This window comes from Rhopalosiphum padi, chromosome 4 (assembly GCF_020882245.1).
Source record: "Rhopalosiphum padi isolate XX-2018 chromosome 4, ASM2088224v1, whole genome shotgun sequence".
NCBI lineage: Eukaryota > Metazoa > Arthropoda > Insecta > Hemiptera > Aphididae > Rhopalosiphum > Rhopalosiphum padi.
Genome location: NC_083600.1, coordinates 33,309,325 through 33,330,997, shown reverse-complemented (window position 1 = coordinate 33,330,997; position 21,673 = coordinate 33,309,325). Strand labels below are relative to the sequence as shown.

The window sequence follows — 21,673 nt, the reverse complement described above, 5'->3', positions numbered from 1 at the left end:
ATTTTATATCTTTAGTTTACTAAGATTGGTATTTTAAAACAAAATATTCTTTAGTTAGATTATATTTTGACTATTAAAATAGCTCAAAGACAATTACATATTGATATTACTAATCAGAAAAAAATGTATTTTACTTTACTGTATTAATCCTAAATTCTTAAGTTTATTTATATAATTTATATAATGATTAAGAACAATTAACATTTAACATTTTGGGAAACTTAAATCAAAAAGGATTTAGCTCTGTAAATAAATATTAAACTACTTATATTTCAGGTCTTATTAAAAATGTCTACTCAGAAAAATGATCGATCATCAGTATACTAAAATGGTTGCTTAAATTTGCAAAGTATTACATAATATTTTACTTTTATCAAAAAAGAAACATGATTATTTTTGTAAATCATTTTTTATTCAATTACTTTTTTTTAAACTAATTTTAAGTACAAAATATAATGAAATAAAAAAGTTGTGCCTCATAACTTAATTGTAGACGTATAATTCAAAATGTTTTAACTGCACCTTCCAATTTGAATTGTGAAAAAAAAATCCCTAAAATACAATATAGTGACATAGCCAGAATTTTAAAATGAGGGGAGGGGCAAATCCAAAATACTAAAAAAACATAATAAACAATTAACAATAACAGTTCATTTTTATTTTAAGTAGATACAGCTGATGAGGGGGGACATTGCCCACTTCTCACCATGGCTACACACCACTGTTCACAATCATCATATGAAAATAATTAAATATTAAAAAAAAATAAAAAATTTTTTTCAACAATAATAACAAATTAAATTTATGAGTTGAATTTTGATTTTTTATCAAATTGTAATAACACTAATATAACTATAGGAACTAAGAAGCATATTATTTTAGAAGTAGTTTTATTTCATAAATACATTATAAAAAGACTAAAAAATAAAAAAAGGTTATGATGATATCACAAAATAGATTAAAAAATTAATTATTTTTAATTATTTTTTTTTAAATTATAATTATAAAAATTATTATTTTTTACTATTTCATCTATTCCGTGATGATACTACTGATATAACAGTTAAGTTAAAAAATTTTATTGAATAGATTATATATAGAATATATTTACACCAAATTATCCAAATTACAACATTATCAAATTTTTATATAAATATAATTAATGTTATTAGTTACCTATCCATTAAAATCAAGTTTCGTCAAAATTCTAACTACAAATGCATATAAAAAAATTGCATAATGCATATATATATATATATATATATATATATATTTAATACTTTTATACAGATACAAGAATAACTTTGGTAGGAACTTGTATTACATTTTCAAAAATTTTGAACGAATGAATTATGTTTGATCGACTATTATCTAAACGTAAAGAAAGAAAAAAAAATACTGAAAATTACTCGAAAAAAGTTATGCAATTTTGAAAATGATATATAATGAAAATGACAATAGAAACAAATTACAATAATATATCAAAAATTGTTTGAGGAGCAATAATTATTTTACAGGTGAATGCCTTAAAGGCTTAAACATTTAATAGACAAATAGTTATAGTAGTTATACGTTATACTTTAGAGTTTAGACTATAGTACTGAATACAATCACTAATGCTCTAGTGGACTGAACTCTGGAGATAGACACATAGTAAGCGTATAGTAATTTTTTTTTCTATGGTCTGGACGCCGTGCTGTTCTACTTTTGACGCTGCAGGGAAACCTTACCTTTAAATTTTAATTCAATAATGGAGCGTATTAATTTGTTGTATTCGGAACGGAAACTGACTATCAGCATATATAAAGATTCACGTAGTGATTTGTTTATTTAATATAAGTAGCTAAAGTAGCAATTCAAATCATTTTTCTTTTACTTTTTGTATTATTGTGTATAGCCAATCAGAAGCGCCAGTTTTTGAAAATGTCATGCCCTACTATTTTATAAACATATGTACAGTTTTACCTAAATAATTATTAATTACTAAACATTACTAATCGTTAAACAATTATTAAAATATAGTTATTTGTTGTTTTGTATGATAACATTTTAATAATACTAGTAATTTTAATTTTAGGGGGCTGAGGTCCACGGCTCCACCTTATCGAACTCATGGGAGGTTGCAGCTCCCGAGCCCCCCTGTATTTGGTGCATATTTTTTCCGAAGATATTACATTTAGTAAACCTATATATGTAGTATATTGGCTATATTGACTATTATTACTAATATATATTTATAGTATTTTATACCATATTATATCTTTATATCCAACTTATATAACTCAAAATTTAATAACATCTTTTCGTAAATGTGAAAATACTTTATACCATAAAACAATAAAAATATATTTATTTTCATGGTACCTATAAATAGATAATATTTTAAAATAAATAAAAATGTTATTGCGTTTTGTAGAATTCATAATAATAATATAAAATACATACCAAAAGTTTTAATTCCCACAAATGTTTTTAAATTATAACAAAATAATTAACATAGTTATTTATCATTTAAATGAGTAATTTCGTCGAAATTGTAATTTAAAAATTAAAATGTCTATATGGTTTAGCTTGTAATTTTGTAACTAGATTTTATGTCAAGTGTTTAAAAAATTTAAATACACATTTTAATTAAGAAACTTTAAGTATAATTTTGCAGTTGGAAATTTAATAAATATTATAAGCAGTTAAACAGTAAAAATAATTATACGACTTGTCAACTTGGTTATCAAATTTTGATCTTAGTATTGATTATTGATAACTGAAAAAGTGAAATCAGACTATTAAATAATATTTCTAATATAGAAATTTCCAAAGATTCATCATCAGTAAGGCGCCAAGGCGGTAACTAAGTTATTACTTATTACCATTGATTATAAATAATAGTTATACTATACATCAAAGTGGTACACCGTACACTGGGTCATATAATTGGTATACTCGTATATACTTATCTATGACAATTGACAGGTACCCTGCAGAACCATAGACATATAATAAAATATATTATGTAGATTATATGTCTATGTGCAGAACCCACTTGGCACTTATCAGTTATCAGCTATCTCATTACCTACCTACTTTTAGATTCTGAACGAAGATCACTCAAGTAACTTTGAAAAAAATTTTTAGCGTCAATATAGAAAAAAAAATATGAGCGTATTAAATTTAATTTTTTTCGAAATCGCGTAAAATAACGATATATTACAATATAAACATAGATAATCATATAATATATCCTAGACTGACAAATCATTCTCCGTTTAGAATCGTTTTTCGTATACATTACTATACAATGATACCTATCATTACATTCAAATTTAACACATCCATTATAATTTATAGTGACCTACTCTCCATCACTACGTCTATACAGCAAAGCGATACCCACTTACCCACCTTTTATAGATTCAATAATATGTTGTTACTTGTTCTTTAATAGGATTAACTTGAAATTTTTGAATATAATTAATTCAAGTAATTCTACACATACTTTTGTGTATCCATCGACCATCGTACATCGAAGTATACTTGAAATTGTTAATTAAAAAAGAATAAAAAATTATTTTTGGAGAAAGTTAGAAAACTGAGTTTTGAGGAATAATTTAATTAAAATACATGTACGGAACAAGTCGTACCTACATATTGTCTATACCATGACAAAATAGATCTATATGCAGTATTGCACTGCAATATTTAAACATTTTGCGTCCTGGTGCAAATAAAAATTGGCGTACCCAATAATAAAATTATATTCTAACATTATAACTCAATTTTTTGGTAAATAGGGAAATAAACAAATGAGACGAGTCAGTTACACTATTAATTCATAAATAATAAGTATATTATATACTAAAATACTCGGGTTATTTGTTTGTATCATTATATATTTATATTGAACATTTGTACCTATACTAATTACTTGATTGATAATACAATTCTAATAAAAATTTAATTTTAATTTATCTACATACATTGTATCAGGTTTTAATATGTAATTGGTTTATTATAGTTTAAAGTTTTAAATATTTTAAACTATTTATCTTTGCACATTTTTAGCTTTATAGTGTAAAGTTAAGAGCTCTAATTAATACATAGGTAGTTATATTGAAACTTGTAAGTATAATATAGCAGGGATCGGGAACCTTTTCGTAGGAAAGAGCCATTTTTTCAAAAAATTACAAAACTATGATATCCAGGGAGCCGCACAGGTTTGAACAACCTTTTTTTTTTAATTGTGGTGTATAAATTATTACTTTATTAGTACATAATATATTAGAATAAAGATAGTATTATTATTTCATTGAGAAAATAGTAGGCAATAAAAACATAATAATACGTCTTAAATTTAGAAAATATAGAAAAACTTTATTTATAACTATAATAAAGCAGGTATAATATAATTTATATTTTACGGATCTCGATTGATAATTATCCAAATAGCCGCAGGTTACATGTTAAAGAGCCGCAGGTTCCCCCGACCTCTGTTATATAGTGTATATTTACTTTCAACTGTTTAGGGTTTTTTTACGAAACAAGTCTTGAATGTTTTACATTTGTTAATAACACAGTTGTTTTTTGTGTTTTAACAAAGTTTGTTTACAATTTTGATAACCATTCAACTTTTTTTAACTGTTCATTATTAAAATATAAGTACAAAACAAATTATATAATAATAAATAAATAATCAATAACTACTCAATAGCACCGAATGTCCAAAATACCGAATAGTAAAAGAAATAATATGTTATCACATTGGCATCATTAACAAATACTGCGGCTCCAAACGCTCGAGTTTGTTGACTAATAACTAATAAGTAATAAGTAATATTAACTATATACAGTAAAAACTCTTAATAACGAATCTGAAGGGACCAAGAGATTTCTTTCGTTAAAGAGAATTTTCGTAATAGACAAGGTTTAAAAAAAACAAAATTGTTGTTAGAAATTACGTCGATAATAAAATGAATACATTCGATATCGATAATAATGGTATTATTACGAATTACGATATTAAAAGTAGATAATGAAAGAATGTAATCGTTCTTGGAAATTTCGGCATTTTTGCCGATTATTTTTAAAATTTATAATACTAATTTATTTATAAATAATAGGTAAAAAGTGTTATGAAACATATAATATTGTTTCGTTATTGAGAATGACGAGTGACTACTGACTATATCTTATAGAATATAGAGAATGAATTGACTAATGGGTTATAAAGCAAACCAACCAATATTATGTCATGTTTACGTTATATAGAGTTTTTCGTTGTAAGGAGTTTCATTATAAATTTATAGAGTTTTCACTGTACTATAATACTATATTAATTATATATACAACTATATTTACTATTAGTTAATATTAACTAATATTGTCTTTTGTGAAAGAGCACGCCGCATAGGATAACAAAATATTCCGCATTGCCATTATTATTATAAATAATTTATGTCTATTGATATAACCACAACAAATTTGGGGACTATTATTAGTATTATTAGTCCGTCGTTGGTGTTGCTATATTCTGTGCTATGAGCATTTCACTTACACAATTACCATTTTAAGAACCACTGGTTTAAAATGTTAAATATATAAAATAATAAATAAATAATAATAATAAATAATAATAATAATATATTATGTTATTTTATATTATTAGATTTTGACAATATTATATTATAATATAGTCATTAGGCGGAGATTGAGGGGTGCAATAACACGTATTGATGGTAATATAGTAGACGCCACTTATAAGGCTCGCTTTGGGACCAGCACAAAGATGAGTCCTATGTTCTTATAACCAAATAAATCTTATAGGCCAAGTGGGAAAACAAATTAAATTACATATTATTTATGAATTTTATTTTACTATATATTTTGCTTTAATTTTAATTTACTTTAATACATATAATATTACATATATATATTATTGAATAAATTTAAAAATTCTGATAAAAAAATTAAAATTATAATACTTATGTCTTATACATATTATACAAATTATTACATATTAATAAAAAATTATAAAAGATGTATGATGTATTTATAATTTATGAAAACAATTTGTAATTTTGATTTGTTTTGAGTATTAATACTTCAAAAATGTATTTCTCGTACTCATATTACTATAACGATAATTGCAAAAATGCGATAAAATTATACACATTAAAAAGCATGAATTGAAACCAGAAATAACTCAAAAAATATGTTATTTTTAAAAACTAATTTATTTCTAAATATTAACCAAAAATATTTACTTTTTACGATATTTGAGTCTTATAACCGAATTTTTTTTTATAATGTATTTGGATATGTTCTGATCGTTCCAGACGATGATGAGTCTAATAAGCACGCGACTGAACTTTATATCTGTGAGTCTTATAAACGGTGTCCCTGTATATATTGATATTAGTGAGGGGGTGTGGGGGCAAAGCCCCCACGGCTTATTTTACAATGAAAGATTTAAGCCCTCCCTAAAATTCAATCAAATTTCCGTCTATGAAATTAGTATGAATAGAGCACAATTAAAGATACATATACATCTATCTATATCATCAATCTATTTTGTCATGGAATAGAGTGAATAGACTATTCCAATCTAATGGTCTATTTTCTATTCTATAATCAATGGTAACAACAAATGCGACTGCAGCGCAGGCTGTCTGACTGTGAATTGTGATCGTTTGAATCGTTGGATTGTCCAAATTAATGGTCGGCGTAATATTTCAACTTGCTAAGGTTGTATTTCTATAATATATAATTACCGTGGTTTTGATACCGATATTCAATGTTACCAAACTATAATATGAGTTTTCCCACACTGCATTTTGTAATATTTGCGGTTTTTCAGGTTCAATCTTCAATGTTTTTATGATTTGCTTTAAAACGTTTGTTTTTAAAATCATTATTCATTTATTAAGTTTATTTTGTGATACATAGTACTGTTAATTATTCTTAAATGTTGATTTTTCGATAGTATTTTTAGTTAAAATGTAATGGATTAATTTAAGATTCCGATATTTGTACCTGTAGTATATACGTGTGTAAATTCAGTGATATCATTTTTTAAAGTTTTGTTAAAATCTAACCCTTGCAATCATGTAAGGTTTTAATTATATTATATTTATCTTTAGTATAATACTAGCACTATAAAAATTATTATTAAATATACGTTTATTATTACGTTTTACTGATTGATTTTATGCAATAATACTAATCATTCAAGTCATTCAAGATTAATATTTACTTTTATATTTTCAGGTCTCCTCCAATAAGAGGTTTATCACAAGATTCTAGGGATTCTTTGTTGCATCAGTTGCAGAAATTCATTTCATCTGATACAATATGTAAATTGAACTATTTAATTTAATCTATTGAATTATGTATAGATTTTGTAATCACTTAATATAAGACAAACTATGATAATCTGATAAAATTAAAATAATAGAAATAATAGAATAATAAATATTCTGAACTAATTATGTTCAAGAATGGTACTCATTATATTAGTATGCACTCATCGTAAATATATCATGTTTTTAATACGTTTATAGAGGTGATAGCTATAATATAACTTTTAAATCTAGAATATTCATGTTTGATTTTCATTTTTTTCATCATATTATAAACTTTTAAACACCAGTTTCATACCATTTAAATTTTTGTGTATTTTCTATATTTATACACTTAATAATGATTTATTCTATTGATTGATATTGGTACGCATCATTGAGTATAAAAGTAAAATTAGAACATGAAAATGTATGCTTGGATGAACTGACAAACATTTAAAAAAATGTAGAATGTCATTCCTTTGTAACTACTAATGATAGTATTGTTATTATACTCTACATTTTATAATGTTAATTATAATAATAACTAATAAATAATTATATATTTAATTCTGTTATTTCTATTGATATTTTTATAACTTTTTCATGTATCAATTTTAAAATATTAATTTGATACAACATTAACACAACTTCTCAAATGTATATCTATCCATATGTATATCTTATTATATAATATGTATTTTAATTAACTTAATACACTTATATATCCCATTATATATGTATTTTTTTAGATACCTTAAAGTTATAAAAACAGATAATTAAATATAATTTAATATAAATTATTAAAAACATATATTAATTTATTTTAGCGTATACATTTCCATCTTCATTGACATCAGAAGAACGTAAATACTTGCACTTAAAAAGTGCTGAACTTGGATTAAAATCTAAAAGCTATGGGTTAGTATGACTATTCAAAATACATTTTCTACATTAATTTAAGCATAATTATATTTTAATGAATATTATTTAAATAAAATTATATTTATTTTATGTATAATGTACTAATGTGTATTAGTTATGGTTTAGTACAAATTTAATATAACATACATAATTATTAAAAGCTTTAAAACTATTATGGTATCAATAGACAAGATACACCAAATAAATATTTGAAAAATATTTTTCTAATATCTATATTTAACTAGTACTTAGCAAACAGTTATTACAATATTATTATGGATTATGTTATTTGATGTAATTAATATTATGGTACTAAATATTTTTTCAATAAATCAGTTAAACAAAATTATTTAAAAAAATTATAAATAGTTGAAAATGTTTAAATTGTTTTTATAAGAATATTGACATTGGCACACAATTTTAGAACCCACTGGTATATCAATGACTCTTGTTTCTTAGAATAAATTGTGAAAACCCTTTTGCTATATTAAAAGTTTAACAAGAATTAACTATAAATAAACTAAACACATATATTGATTTCAATTGACAATAATTATGTTATTTTTAGATTCAATTATATTTACAGTTTTTTCTACATTATGATATTGTTTGCTAGTATAATATGGGAATTTTGATGGGTTTTTAACTAAATGTCTTCTAAGAATCATCATTTAAATGATTTATATCATATTAGTTTTTCATCTGAAAGTTAAAATATGCATATTTAATACTACATAATTATAACTTTATAAGTATTTTTTTTAAATTTCAGAAAACCTGGTCAACGATCAATTACTATTAAAATGGATAAAAAAAAAGTCAATAGTAAGGCTTGTAGTATAGAAATATCGGCAGTTTCAAATGATATAATGAAAAAAATTTGTGATTATGTTCCTATTACTAAACAAATGTATGATGAATTACTTCCTAATCCCATGAAACCATATCGACGAATGGCAGGTATGTGATTATTGATTAATTCATAAGTTTTGTTAATAATATCAGTTTATAATAATTTTATTCAGAGTTACTAAGAGTAATATACTTAAAATAATTGATTAATACACATTTATCTTTATATTGTATAGCTGATAGAAGTTTTCATAGCATAGTTTCACAATTGTAACTTGGATATTTTATATGATTATCTTGAACTGTCTGAAATAGTCAAGAAATAATTAATATTAACTGAAATAGTTATTGAAAAAATAAATTTACTTATTATAAAAATTATTTGCTTTATTATTATTTTTTTCTACTTATTCATAATTTTGATAATTACTTTTAATATTTTCTTTGTTACTTTTTTATTTTGCTTTATTGAGAAACATTGAAAATTGAAAATGTTACATATTTGTTTCTAAGTTATCATATTAAGTGGTTAATAAATTTCTTTGATACAATTTCTAATATATTTTTTTTGTTATTACTGTATAATAATATAACTTTTCTACAAAAAGTAGTAATTATAATATTTATAAAGATTTTGTATTGAGTTTTAAGTAGTGAACTACACTTCAGTATTACATTTAATAATGACAAAATTAATTGTTTTTATCTACCTAATACCGGTTTTTAGGTAATATAATTTTTAATGAATACTTTTATTTATTCAAATTAAGCTATTTGTCAAGCATTTTAATAAAGACTGATATGTGCCACGTAATTAAACACAACTATAAATACATTTTATTTATTGTTAAACCTTTTAAAAGTAATTTATTTTTAAAATTATTTAATATTTAACTCAAATACACAGTTGTTAACAACAAAATGTTTAAAATATATGCTTATAAATAAAAAATGAAAATGCAAATTAAAATGTATTTGTATAGGTATAATTCAAATTTGTATAACTGATGATTTAACAATTTTTTGGTTCATTCAGTGAAATGTCTTGAATTTTCTTATTTGTATCTAATATTGGTGGCTTTTTTTGATAGTTGTGTTTATAATATTTGATATATATTAATAGTTAATACTTCTATTTATAGTATGAAAGTTTGTGATATCAAATTATTTTCAGGATTTGTAAATATATTAAACAATATGTCAATATCACCACTGACATATTAGAGAGTTATACACATATATTATTTCTTTCTTATAAAAAGTACCAGATTCTATAAGCTCTAATTAAATATTAGTTAAAAATTAATTATAGTTAATTTTTATCATATTAATTAGATATATATTATGTTTTTTTATGCATTTAAATTTAAGATGAATTAACTAATGATAGTTTTATATTCTTTATTTTTATATACACATATTTATATTTAGTTGCCAATTGTAAACGAAATCTTCCTCTCATGTGTGACAAGCCAATGTCTATACCTCGTTTTGCTGTTGATGAAGATTTATTATTAACAAGAAAAGCTTTACCAATATGGGCAAAAAAAGGACAAATAACTAATGCAATTGAGAATAATCCTGTTGTAATCATTACAGCTGAGACTGGATCTGGAAAAACCACTCAAGTATAAATAATGGAAATGTTAATTTTTAAATGATGTGTTTACTGTTATTTTTTTAATTTTACTTTAAGATTATAAAAATGCTAGTATAATTATTTATAAGTGTATTTTATATTTTTATATAGTTAAAAGAGTTCAATATATTTATCTTTCAGATTCCACAATTCATAATTGATGATAGCGCTGCAAAAAATAGACCATGCCGGGTTATATGTTGTCAACCAAGAAGAATTGCAGCTATATCAATGGCTGATAGAGTGTCCAACGAGCGTGGAGAAAGTATTGGAATGAGTACTGGTTATCAAGTTAGACTAGAAAGCTGGTAATAATATGATTTTTATGAACATTTTTAGTACTTATCATGTTATTAATACTAAAATATATATAATTTCCAATATAGTGTTAGTCAAGATACAACAATTATATATTGTACGACTGGTGTTTTGACAAGGACACTTATGGATCGGCATCAAAAAGACAATGAACCTAACAAAGGAATGTTAATGAATGTTTCCCATGTAATAGTAGATGAAGTTCATGAGCGTGATAAACATGTAGACTTTCTTCTTATAGCATTGCGTATGATTTTACCAAAATATAGCCATTTGAAACTTATTTTAATGTCAGCTACAGCAGATATACATTTGTTTTCAAATTATTTTGACAACTGTCCTGTATTGAAAGGTAAAAGTCAAAGTTCCAATGTATTAGCAATTAAATTTATATTAATATAAATATATATATCTTTAAATTTTTAGTGGAAGGAAAAATTTTCCCTGTGCGAGATTATTTTTTAGAGGACATTTTAGACACGTAAATATTTTATTATTTCAATTGTAATTATTATTATATTTGTTTAATAATATTACTTATTTGTCTTACAGAATTAAATATGAGTCTCCAGCAATGGCAAGAATAAAAAATAAAACTAAAATTGGTTATTGGGATAATGATATTGTAGAAAAAACTGTTGAAGCTGTTCAAAATTTGAATCTTATTGAACCAGTACTAAACAGATTATTATAGATATTTATTTTTTATAATTATAATATATTTTAATATATTAATTACTATTTTTTTACTTATTAGATTACTACATTGATGCCTGATCAAGAATGGTTAAAATCAGAATTAGATGATTGTATGCACCAAATTTGGTTCAATGCTGAAATTGAGCAAATTGATAGAATGATTTATTACATTATGTCGGAAGGAATTCCAGTAGATTATCAAGTATTTATTAATTATTTTATCTAAATATTGTTTTGTACTTTATGTATTATTTTGAGACAATTAGACAGTTCTTCTTAAATATTTAAAGTTAATGCATTGTGATTCAGACTGTAGATTTCTTTGACATTAAATTAGTTACTTTGGTAGATCAGTAATTGATAAGGCTCTAATTTGAAGATCAAAAAAATTTTAAAATAAAAGTCCTACAAGAATAATCATTTTCATTATTATTATTAATTTTATAAATTAAATGTTGACATTAAATTTTAAAATAGAACACAATTTAATAATCTAATTATATTATTATTAAAGAATATTAATATTTCTCTGTTATGTTTAAATAGGAAAAGAATTTTGTAAAGTGAATAATTTAGACATTTTTGATTATTTTTGATTATTTTTTTTTATATTTATTAATTATTATAAATGATTATAAATCTTAAGCAAAATAAAAATTGTAATTTTTCTTTTATTTTATAAAAATTAGCTTAAAATGACAAAAAAAACCTAACCTTAAGTGGTACCTTCAAATGAGGATATCCCGTTCAGTGCCGCAACTACCGGGGGGCTAGGGGTGCATAAACCCCCGGGCCCTAAATTAATTCATAACAATAGAACTATTTGGAATTTTTATTTCTAAATATTATTATGGTTACAATTTATTATACATCTGATCAGAATGAAACATTTTTAGACTATAGGAGCATTATTATTCAATAATGCTATTAATAACAATTATGTGTATTTAGAAATTAAATTAATTTTTTATTATCTAAAAATAGAAGGATTTTATATAAAATTAATGTATGTCAAATAGTTTATCGCATCGCACCACACCTCCCGCCACAACACATTTCATATAAGTATACTATATATTATAAGGTAATTTTTTAACCATGCTCACCCCATTTTTATGCTTAAACTATGTACACATTCAAATTCTGAGTTTTGAAATTTTTAAATGTAACTAAAGACAATAGTTTTGAGTACTTAGATTTTTCACAACATTTTAGAAGTATTCTGTGGCGATAACAACATTGCTTTTTCAAATGAGAACATATATTATGTTTTAAAGCAAAATGTGAATCCAGTAATTTTTCTGAAAATGTTGACGTATTACAATTGAAATTTGAATGAAAACTTCCCGAGTTATTCTACTTTAAATACTAAGAATTAAGGATAAAAATATAAAAATAATTTGTAAATGGATACGACCTCGATAATTATAACTCGGTATGCAATATAAACTATTTGTTAATAATTACTACTTATTACTAAATGCTTATAGATTAATATTGCACCTGACAGTTTTCAAAACATGGACTATTATCCTCATTCCTTAGTATTGTAAAGTATAATAAATAACTCCGAAAGTTTTCGTTCAAATTTCGATTACAATACATCAACATTTTCAGAAAAATTACCTGATTCACATTTTGCTTTAAAACATGAAACATTGAAACATATAAGTTCTTATTTAAAAAATAAATTTGTTATTGCCACAGGAATACAGGATACTCCTTAAATGTTGTGAAAAATATAAGTACTTGAAAATATCGTCTATAATTACATTTAAAAATTTAAAAAAAATCAAAATTTGAATATATGCATAATTTAAGCATAAAAATGGAGTGATCATATTTGAAAAATCACTTTGTGTAGTGACTTTTATAATAACAATACAATAAGAAAAAATAAATTATGGTACAAGAAACATATTTTCATATTAATAGTTTTATACAAAACATTTATGTTTTCCAATTTCCCAATTTTATCCTAATGAAATTGTAAAACTAATAGACTGTTTTAGGAACTACTGGTCATTTTACTCCTCATCCATCTATGTACAATAATGTATATAGCTACAAACAGAAAGTTATATTTTTAAGGATCTATTAGGTATTTAGGTCTTTGGCTAAATGGGCCCTATAATATTTGCTTGCACACCCACCAATATATACCAAGTTGCGGCACTGATCCCGTTTATATATTATGTATATTATTATTTGCATAATAAATTAAGGTAGTGTTATTAGAAAGCTGTGCTTGTCTTACAAATGTACCTACTTGATAAAAAAATTTATCTTCACAATAATCTATTTTACTATTACTTTTAAAATTAGAGTGAATTTACCTATTATATAATTTGTAGGTAAGAATATCATTAAAAATATTTAACACAATTCATTATTTTTTTTTTTATTAAATTATAAATTTATAATTAAATTTTGAAATTTATTTTTATATTTTAACAAGACAATTTGCACTATGTAAAATATTATTATCATAAATGGTGAAATGAAGCTTAAAATAATTATAAAAAAACATTTTATTATTATTATATCCTAAAAGCTATTTATAAAAAAAAAAAAATGGTGGTTCATGTTTTGTTTGTAAATTAAATAGCTTGTTTAAATCAGTGATTATAGTGTGATATAATAATTATGAGTAATATTAAATTTTACTTTTATTGAACTTCTCTATGAAGATATTTCTAACTTTATCATATATGTAAATAATGAACATAAATTCTTGACCAATTGACTTTTATACTTTAAAGTAATTAATGAAACTAAATAATTAAATTAATTAAATTTTGATTTAGCATTCAGATACTGGTGTAACTTTATTGATGCTTGTAGCAGTTCATGGATTAAATGATTATGTTACTACATTATTAAACATGGGTGCTAATCCAAATATACGAACAAGGGTATACAATATGGATGCAGCTACTTGGGCAGCAGAATTTAAACAATTTGATACTAGAGATTTAATAATTAACAACAAAGGCATTCTTGCGCAAACAGATATCCAAAAAAATGAAAATTTGGATGAAGTAGAGATTAAAGAAAGACTAGAATTATATAAAAAAAGTTTACCTCCTAACATTATAATTGATGCTTATTTAATTACCTATCTCATAAAACATATAATTTTTAAAAAAAATGCCGGTAATTAAACTTAATTTTATAATAATAAAAAATAAAAAATTAATTATGTGTATTTTTCTAGGTTCTATTTTAGTCTTTTTGCCTGGGTTTGAAGATATGTCTATGGTTAATAAAGTTATTGTTGAAGAACTTATTAATAAAGATAATTTAAAAATCACAATTTATATGTTACATTCTATGATGCAGGTAATATTTAATATCTTAGTAATACATTTTTAAATTTTTAAGTGCTATTAAATTGTTTTTTTAAAGACATCCGATCAACGCAGAGTTTTTCAACCAGCGCCTAAAGGTCACCAAAAAGTTATATTAGCAACTAATATTGTAGAAACAAGTGTTACAATTAATGATGTTGTATATGTGATTGATTCAGGGAGAGTAAAACAAGTAAATTTTATTTTATTTTCTACATATCTAAGGATAAAATAAAATAAAATTTGTTTAATTAAACAATAAGATAATAATTTATTTGTATAATTTTTGATTGGATTTTGAAAATTTACTTTAAATCTTATATTTATACTTCTAGAAAGGTTACAATGCTTTTAACGGTATTAGTTGTATGAATGTTAATTGGATATCCCAAAGTTGTGCAAAACAAAGAGCTGGTCGTGCTGGAAGACTATGTGCTGGCGAGTGTTATCGCCTTTATACGAGAGAGCATCATTGTCACATGGCATCTCATGATGTACCTGAAATTCTTAGAATGCCTCTACAAGTAAATATAGACTTCATGCAATTTAATACTAAAAAAAAACATTTTCCTAAAATAATTCGGTTATTTAAATCTTTTATAGTCTTATTATACTTCAAAGAACATTTATATATTATTGTTATTTTTAATATTTTTGAAAAATTAAATTATGTATCTGTAGAATATTATTTTTTTTTACAAAACAAAACTATTTTGTAGGAACTTTGCATGTTAGCAAAAGTGATTTCCAATAATATGAGAGTATTAGACTTTTTAGCTTTAGCTATACAACCACCACCGACATTATCAGTTACATCTGCTCTTGAATATCTAAAGACAATAGAAGCAATGGATGTGAATGAAGACTTAACCGATCTTGGATTTTTTATGTTAGATTTATCTATTGAATCTCATTATGCTAAATCACTAGTATTTGCTATATTTTTGAAATGTCTGGATCCTGTATTAACTATAATTAGTTGTTTAGCTAATAGGTATGATATATTTTTGTAATGTATGCAATATATAATATTTGTAATAATTATAATGTTTTATTGACAGAGAACCATTTAACTTAACTCTTAATGTAAACATGAAGACTTCATTAGGATCTATCCGTAAGAAATTAGCTGGTGATTCATTAAGTGATCATATAGTTCTCTTGCGCCTATATCAAGTAAGAAATATATTAAAGTATAAAATAAAGTTATAATGTATATATTTAATGTTTATATTGGTAGATTATTGCATCTCTAATTGTAGTTTATGGATTCTATATTTTTTGTGTATTTATACATGTTCAAATTGTATAATGAATTGCAATTTTTGACTTGATCACATTTTAAATAGATAAAACATTATTTTTAATAAATATTAATTTTAGAAAACCATATTTTTTTGGGGGTCTGGTCAAAATCCTGTCATGTAAAATACGGACATACCCACATACTAAATCCTAATAAATTACAATCTCGACTATATTTCCAAACGTGTTAATATACTATATTCATTATTTAACAATTTAATTTAAAACCACAAATAATACGTTATCCAACAATTACATTATATTATATTTATTATTCGATATGTGACGGTCAATTGTCATTTGAACAATAAAATTATGTAAAACTAAATTGATATATTGTGAGTTAAACCCAGTGAATAATCTTAAATACTCCTATTGCATCTCTTTGTATACCATCATTATTCTTTTCTCTATGTCTCTTCTGTATTGGTTGTGGTTCTCCACTATTAAAATTTTAAATTTAGCATTGGGGGAAAGTATAAGATAATTAAAGTAAGTAACTATTCAACATTTTTTATAGAATCCAGTTTATGTAGTATGTATAATTGATAATTATATAAATAATATAGCAATTTTATTGGAAAGTTTTAACTCGTATTCTATAATAATGAATAATTTTTGTATAATATAATTCAAAATTAATAAAAAATAAGATCAGAGTTTTTTATAGGTTTTCTTTTGTATGTATTTCTATGTTCTTTAATACATCGACAAATTTGCTTAATCATATCGTAAAAAGGGTGTTTTATGCACAATCGTGTTGTAACCGTAATACCAATTAAGAATGTTGATGCACTCTCATACTAAGTATATTTTTTGATATTATTGGTATTAATGTAATTTATTTTACTATTAGTAATACAGTAGTTTGAATTTTTTTTTCCGAAAAAAATAACAATAATTTCAAGTTGTTAAAAAAACAACAATTTTATTAAAAAAATATATTTTTAAGTATTTTACTTTTTTGAATGACAACATAATTTTAATTTCATATTCCAAAGCAGAATAATTTTCTGAGTATTTTGATTTATAACAATTGAATTTAAGGCAAGTAGTTTATGAGATATGTCATATGTATGATATTGTAAGATATTGTTTAGACAAGCGGAGCAGTGGACAAATCTTTTGCGGGGTTGTTTTATTAACAACTTGAAACTATCTAAAAAAATGTTTTCAAAAACATGAATACTTTCTGAAATAATGAGTGGTTCATGATAAAAGAATCACTCTGTATGTATAAAATGTTTCAAATACCAATGAATAAATTGTTATTTTTTGTTTACATATCTAGTTTCATTCAAATTTGAACTTAAAATATCTATAAAAAAAAAAAAAAAAACCTGTTTATATTAATAATAAAAGAATTATAAGAAAATTGTTCAATGAGAATTCGTTAATTTACGGGTGATAAATAAATAAATTTTATTTTTTTGCACTGCCAGTATTACATGTTCTCTTGATTTTTGTCTTTTGTCGTTATATAATCCTTGATACATATTATAGTATTTTATTTTCGGGATGAAATTGTTTGACACAGTGTTTCCCAACTGGTGTTTCGCGGAACCTAAGGGTTTCAGGCAGTGCCAAGGGTTCCGTGAGAAATTTGGGAAAATATAAATTAATTAATAATATTTTTGATTTGAATTATGATTCTAACATAGAATATCTCCAACAATTATACAGGGGTTTCACAAAATGTTCAAAGCTCCTACAAAGGTTCTGTGAGTAAAAGAAGTTGGAAAACACTGGCTTAACAAATTACACTTATTTTCAAATATTGTAATAGTAAATTTTAAAGTATAGGTACTATACCTATAGTCTATACAGTTCTAGACAATTTATACTCCAAAGTATGTTTGTTCGTTTGAAATGTTTAATTGTTCACTCTCGGTAAAAAATTGAGTTTTAGATTATTTATTAGATTAAACTTTTACAAGATAAGATAAGACAAAGTTATTTTATTTTATCGGGCTTTTGACCAATCAGAATTTTGAATGCCTCAGCTTTTCTCTATAGTATTCATGTTAGAAATACTTAGTATTTAACTTTTTATTAACTTACAAGAATTGATTTTGACATATTAACTGATAAGATTTTAGTAATAAATTTTGTTGTATTATTTAGGCTTTTAATGAAGGAAATATGGTTGATAGTGATTTATTTAACCTTGTTTCACAATCAATTATGGGATTAATTACACAAACAAGAACTCAGTTATTAGGTCAGTTAAGAGCATTAGAACTAATTCAGACTCGTGCTGGACCTAATGATATAAGGGATGTAAATATTAACTCAAATAATTGGGCTGCTGTTAAAGCTTGTTTATTAGCTGGATTGTACCCAAATTTGGCTAAACTAGATAAATCTAATCCAAGACCAATTTTGAAAACAAAGTAATTAGTCATATTTAATAATGAAGTGAGTAATAATAATGAAAAAATATCATATATTAATATTATAGGACAGAAAAAAGTGTCATTTATCACGGATCAAGTGTTTTACGTGAAAATTATGTTAAAGATTTACCATCGGATTGGATAATATTTGAAGAATTGAGTTCTTTCAACACTAAAAAATTTATAAAAAACTGCACAGTAGTATCATCTATGTCAGTGGCACTTTTTTCTAGTGCTATGAAATTACCTCAAGATTCAGTTCAAACAGGAGGTAAATTAAATAAACCTCAAGAATTGGTTAATACAGCTGGTGGTAAATTAAATTTATATATTTATATATAATGATTACTATAAGAATGCTTTTAAAAACAAACTTTTCATTATCATAGATGATAGTGATGATAGTTATGAAGAAAGTGAAGACAATTTAGGAACGTTAAACTTGGATGGTTGGACTAGTTTTGTTGGAAGTTCAGATGATATTGCAAAAATATTAAACATGCGATTATGTCTTACTTTAGCTTACCGCGAATTTCTTAAAAATAAAATGATCTCTCAACATAGTGTAAATATATTAATTTAATATTTTATGTTTATAATCTAATATGCTACATTTTTCTTATAGTCCTTTAGTAGTGTTGTTCAATCAGTTGTTAAAATATTATCTATCGAAGATAACGCTATAGGGTTGGAGGCTCCAGATGATGTTGGTAAACGTCCAAAAGAAAATAGTAATAAAGGTTAGTTTTTATAAGCGTATAACTGAAATTTATCTAGATCTGATATGAGTTTATTATATTTATTTTGTTTTTAAGGTCGCCATAGCAAAAATAATGACAGTTCTTCATTTTCTTCTTTTCGCAAATATCCATATGTTCAACACTCTCAAAATAAAAGTAAAATTTGTTAATTATTATATTTGTATTTTTAATTTAATATATCAACCTTACTTAACAGGTTATTCAGATAGCAGTTCAAGTTTTAGGACAAGTAGAAATAGTTATAACATGCCCAGTAAGTAATTCATTGCTTTTCTTAAACAAAAAAAATTATATAACTCTATACTCTGTTCAAGTTAAAAATCATACTTCTTAGTTCTTAATGAAGATCCTATTATTATATCTACCATGTTCTTGTGCACTGGCCAATCACTAACTATGTTTCTTAACTTAAATACAGTCTATATTATTTTTGTATTAAAACGGAACCACAGCGACTTATTTGCACCGGTTAGATTCTATGGAGGAAATTAGGAACCACTGTATATCAGTATATTGGGAAGATTTAACCAAAATTTTGCTTGCTGCTGTGATTCCAAATATTAATAAATACAATATTGTTTATTTTTATTGCACATGATAATAAACATCTTATGTATATATATATATAAAAAAAATTTTGATTTTAGATAATAGAGGTACAAGTAATAGACATTATCAACAGAATTATTCAACTCCAAGTACATCTCAGGTTAACAATAACTACAAATGGTAATAATATAGACTTAATTTTTATTTAAAAACAGTATTATATTATAATAAATATAACTTTAATACCTACATCAATGTAGACTTTTTTAACAATAATAATTTATTGTTATTTTATTTTAAGTATAATAAAATACTTTTGTTATTTAGTTTCTTACAACATAATCTATAAGTATAAGTAACTAATTATTTTGTTTTAAAAACTTCTTAAAAAAAGATATGCTCCAAAATAAATTAATGAGTTTATGATTAATTTCATCATTTGCTGATTTTCTTCATTAAATATTATTTATTTATTATAAATCAATTATTTTTAATTAAAATGTTTAGATTTTTAATATAATACTTTTTATAAATATGTAATATGTTTAAAAATATTTATTAATATAGTAAATGTTATTAAATCATTCACATATACGTTTAAATTGGTTTAAATTGCCATTAGTCCTAATTAAGGGTGTGTGATATTTTTTCAATGATTTTTGGAAATCATTTTATAATATATGTTTTACGACAAATTTAGATCTTTTGTAGTATAAACATATTTTATTATCATTACTAGTTAATATGTGATATTGTTAATATTATTTTTTAATTAAACTTTTTTCTATTTATGTTAATATTTAATGACCCACAAGCTTATAGTTAATACTATATGAGATGATTATTTTCAAAGTACTTAAAGATTTAAATTTGTATTTATTGTTATTAATATTGGTGTTTTATGGGTTTTTGGAAAATTTTGTATTTTGTGATATTTAAAGTATTCATTTTTAATTATGTTAAAATTTTAAATGTTAAATGCATTATATTATGATCAGTATGATCAGTTTAATATTGTTATTATATGTACACTATATAGTATTACCAAAGCAAGAGTTTGTTTAATAATCAATAAAATATTTTTAATATGTTAAAAATATTTTATTTTTGTTGTTTACTACTCTTTAAAATTAAGTTATTCATTAATATTGTAATAACACTTACATATTAAAATAAAATTGTAAATCATTTAAGTTTTTATGTTATCTTATGTATATTAATTAGTGGTTCTGTAGCTTTTAAATAAAATAATATATTTTTAATTTTATACAAATTTATTAATATTATAATTTATGAATATTTTTATTGCTGTATCTATACGCCCGACCATGGTCGCTAAGATAAGGACATTTTATTACCTACTATGGTCGGGCGTATAGACATAGCGTATTTTTAAATTGTGACTAAATATTACTAATGAGTAAAAATATAATAATATAATATTATTACTTATTAGTAACTGGCAGTGTGCTGTGTCATTAACTACAATGAACTTTACTAATCTAGCATAGCATAAAATATTGAACATTGTTTCTTTATACAATACATT

General features: G+C 23.5%; 1 protein-coding gene across 1 annotated transcript; it reads left to right on the top strand.

The window, feature by feature from the left end:
- Positions 1 to 6,871: 6,871 nt before the first annotated feature.
- On the top strand, positions 6,872 to 21,386 carry LOC132929490 (3'-5' RNA helicase YTHDC2-like). Its single transcript, XM_060994873.1, has 23 exons — positions 6,872 to 7,100; positions 7,261 to 7,346; positions 8,162 to 8,252; positions 9,028 to 9,215; positions 10,539 to 10,735; positions 10,888 to 11,054; positions 11,133 to 11,416; positions 11,491 to 11,545; positions 11,617 to 11,737; positions 11,822 to 11,965; positions 14,571 to 14,919; positions 14,981 to 15,105; positions 15,172 to 15,306; positions 15,449 to 15,637; positions 15,833 to 16,107; positions 16,175 to 16,289; positions 18,543 to 18,811; positions 18,880 to 19,127; positions 19,204 to 19,379; positions 19,440 to 19,554; positions 19,630 to 19,710; positions 19,772 to 19,828; positions 20,223 to 21,386. Coding segments are annotated over exons 1-23 (3,555 nt in total). The 5' UTR covers positions 6,872 to 7,098; the 3' UTR covers positions 20,309 to 21,386.
- The last annotated feature ends 287 nt before the right edge of the window (positions 21,387 to 21,673 follow it).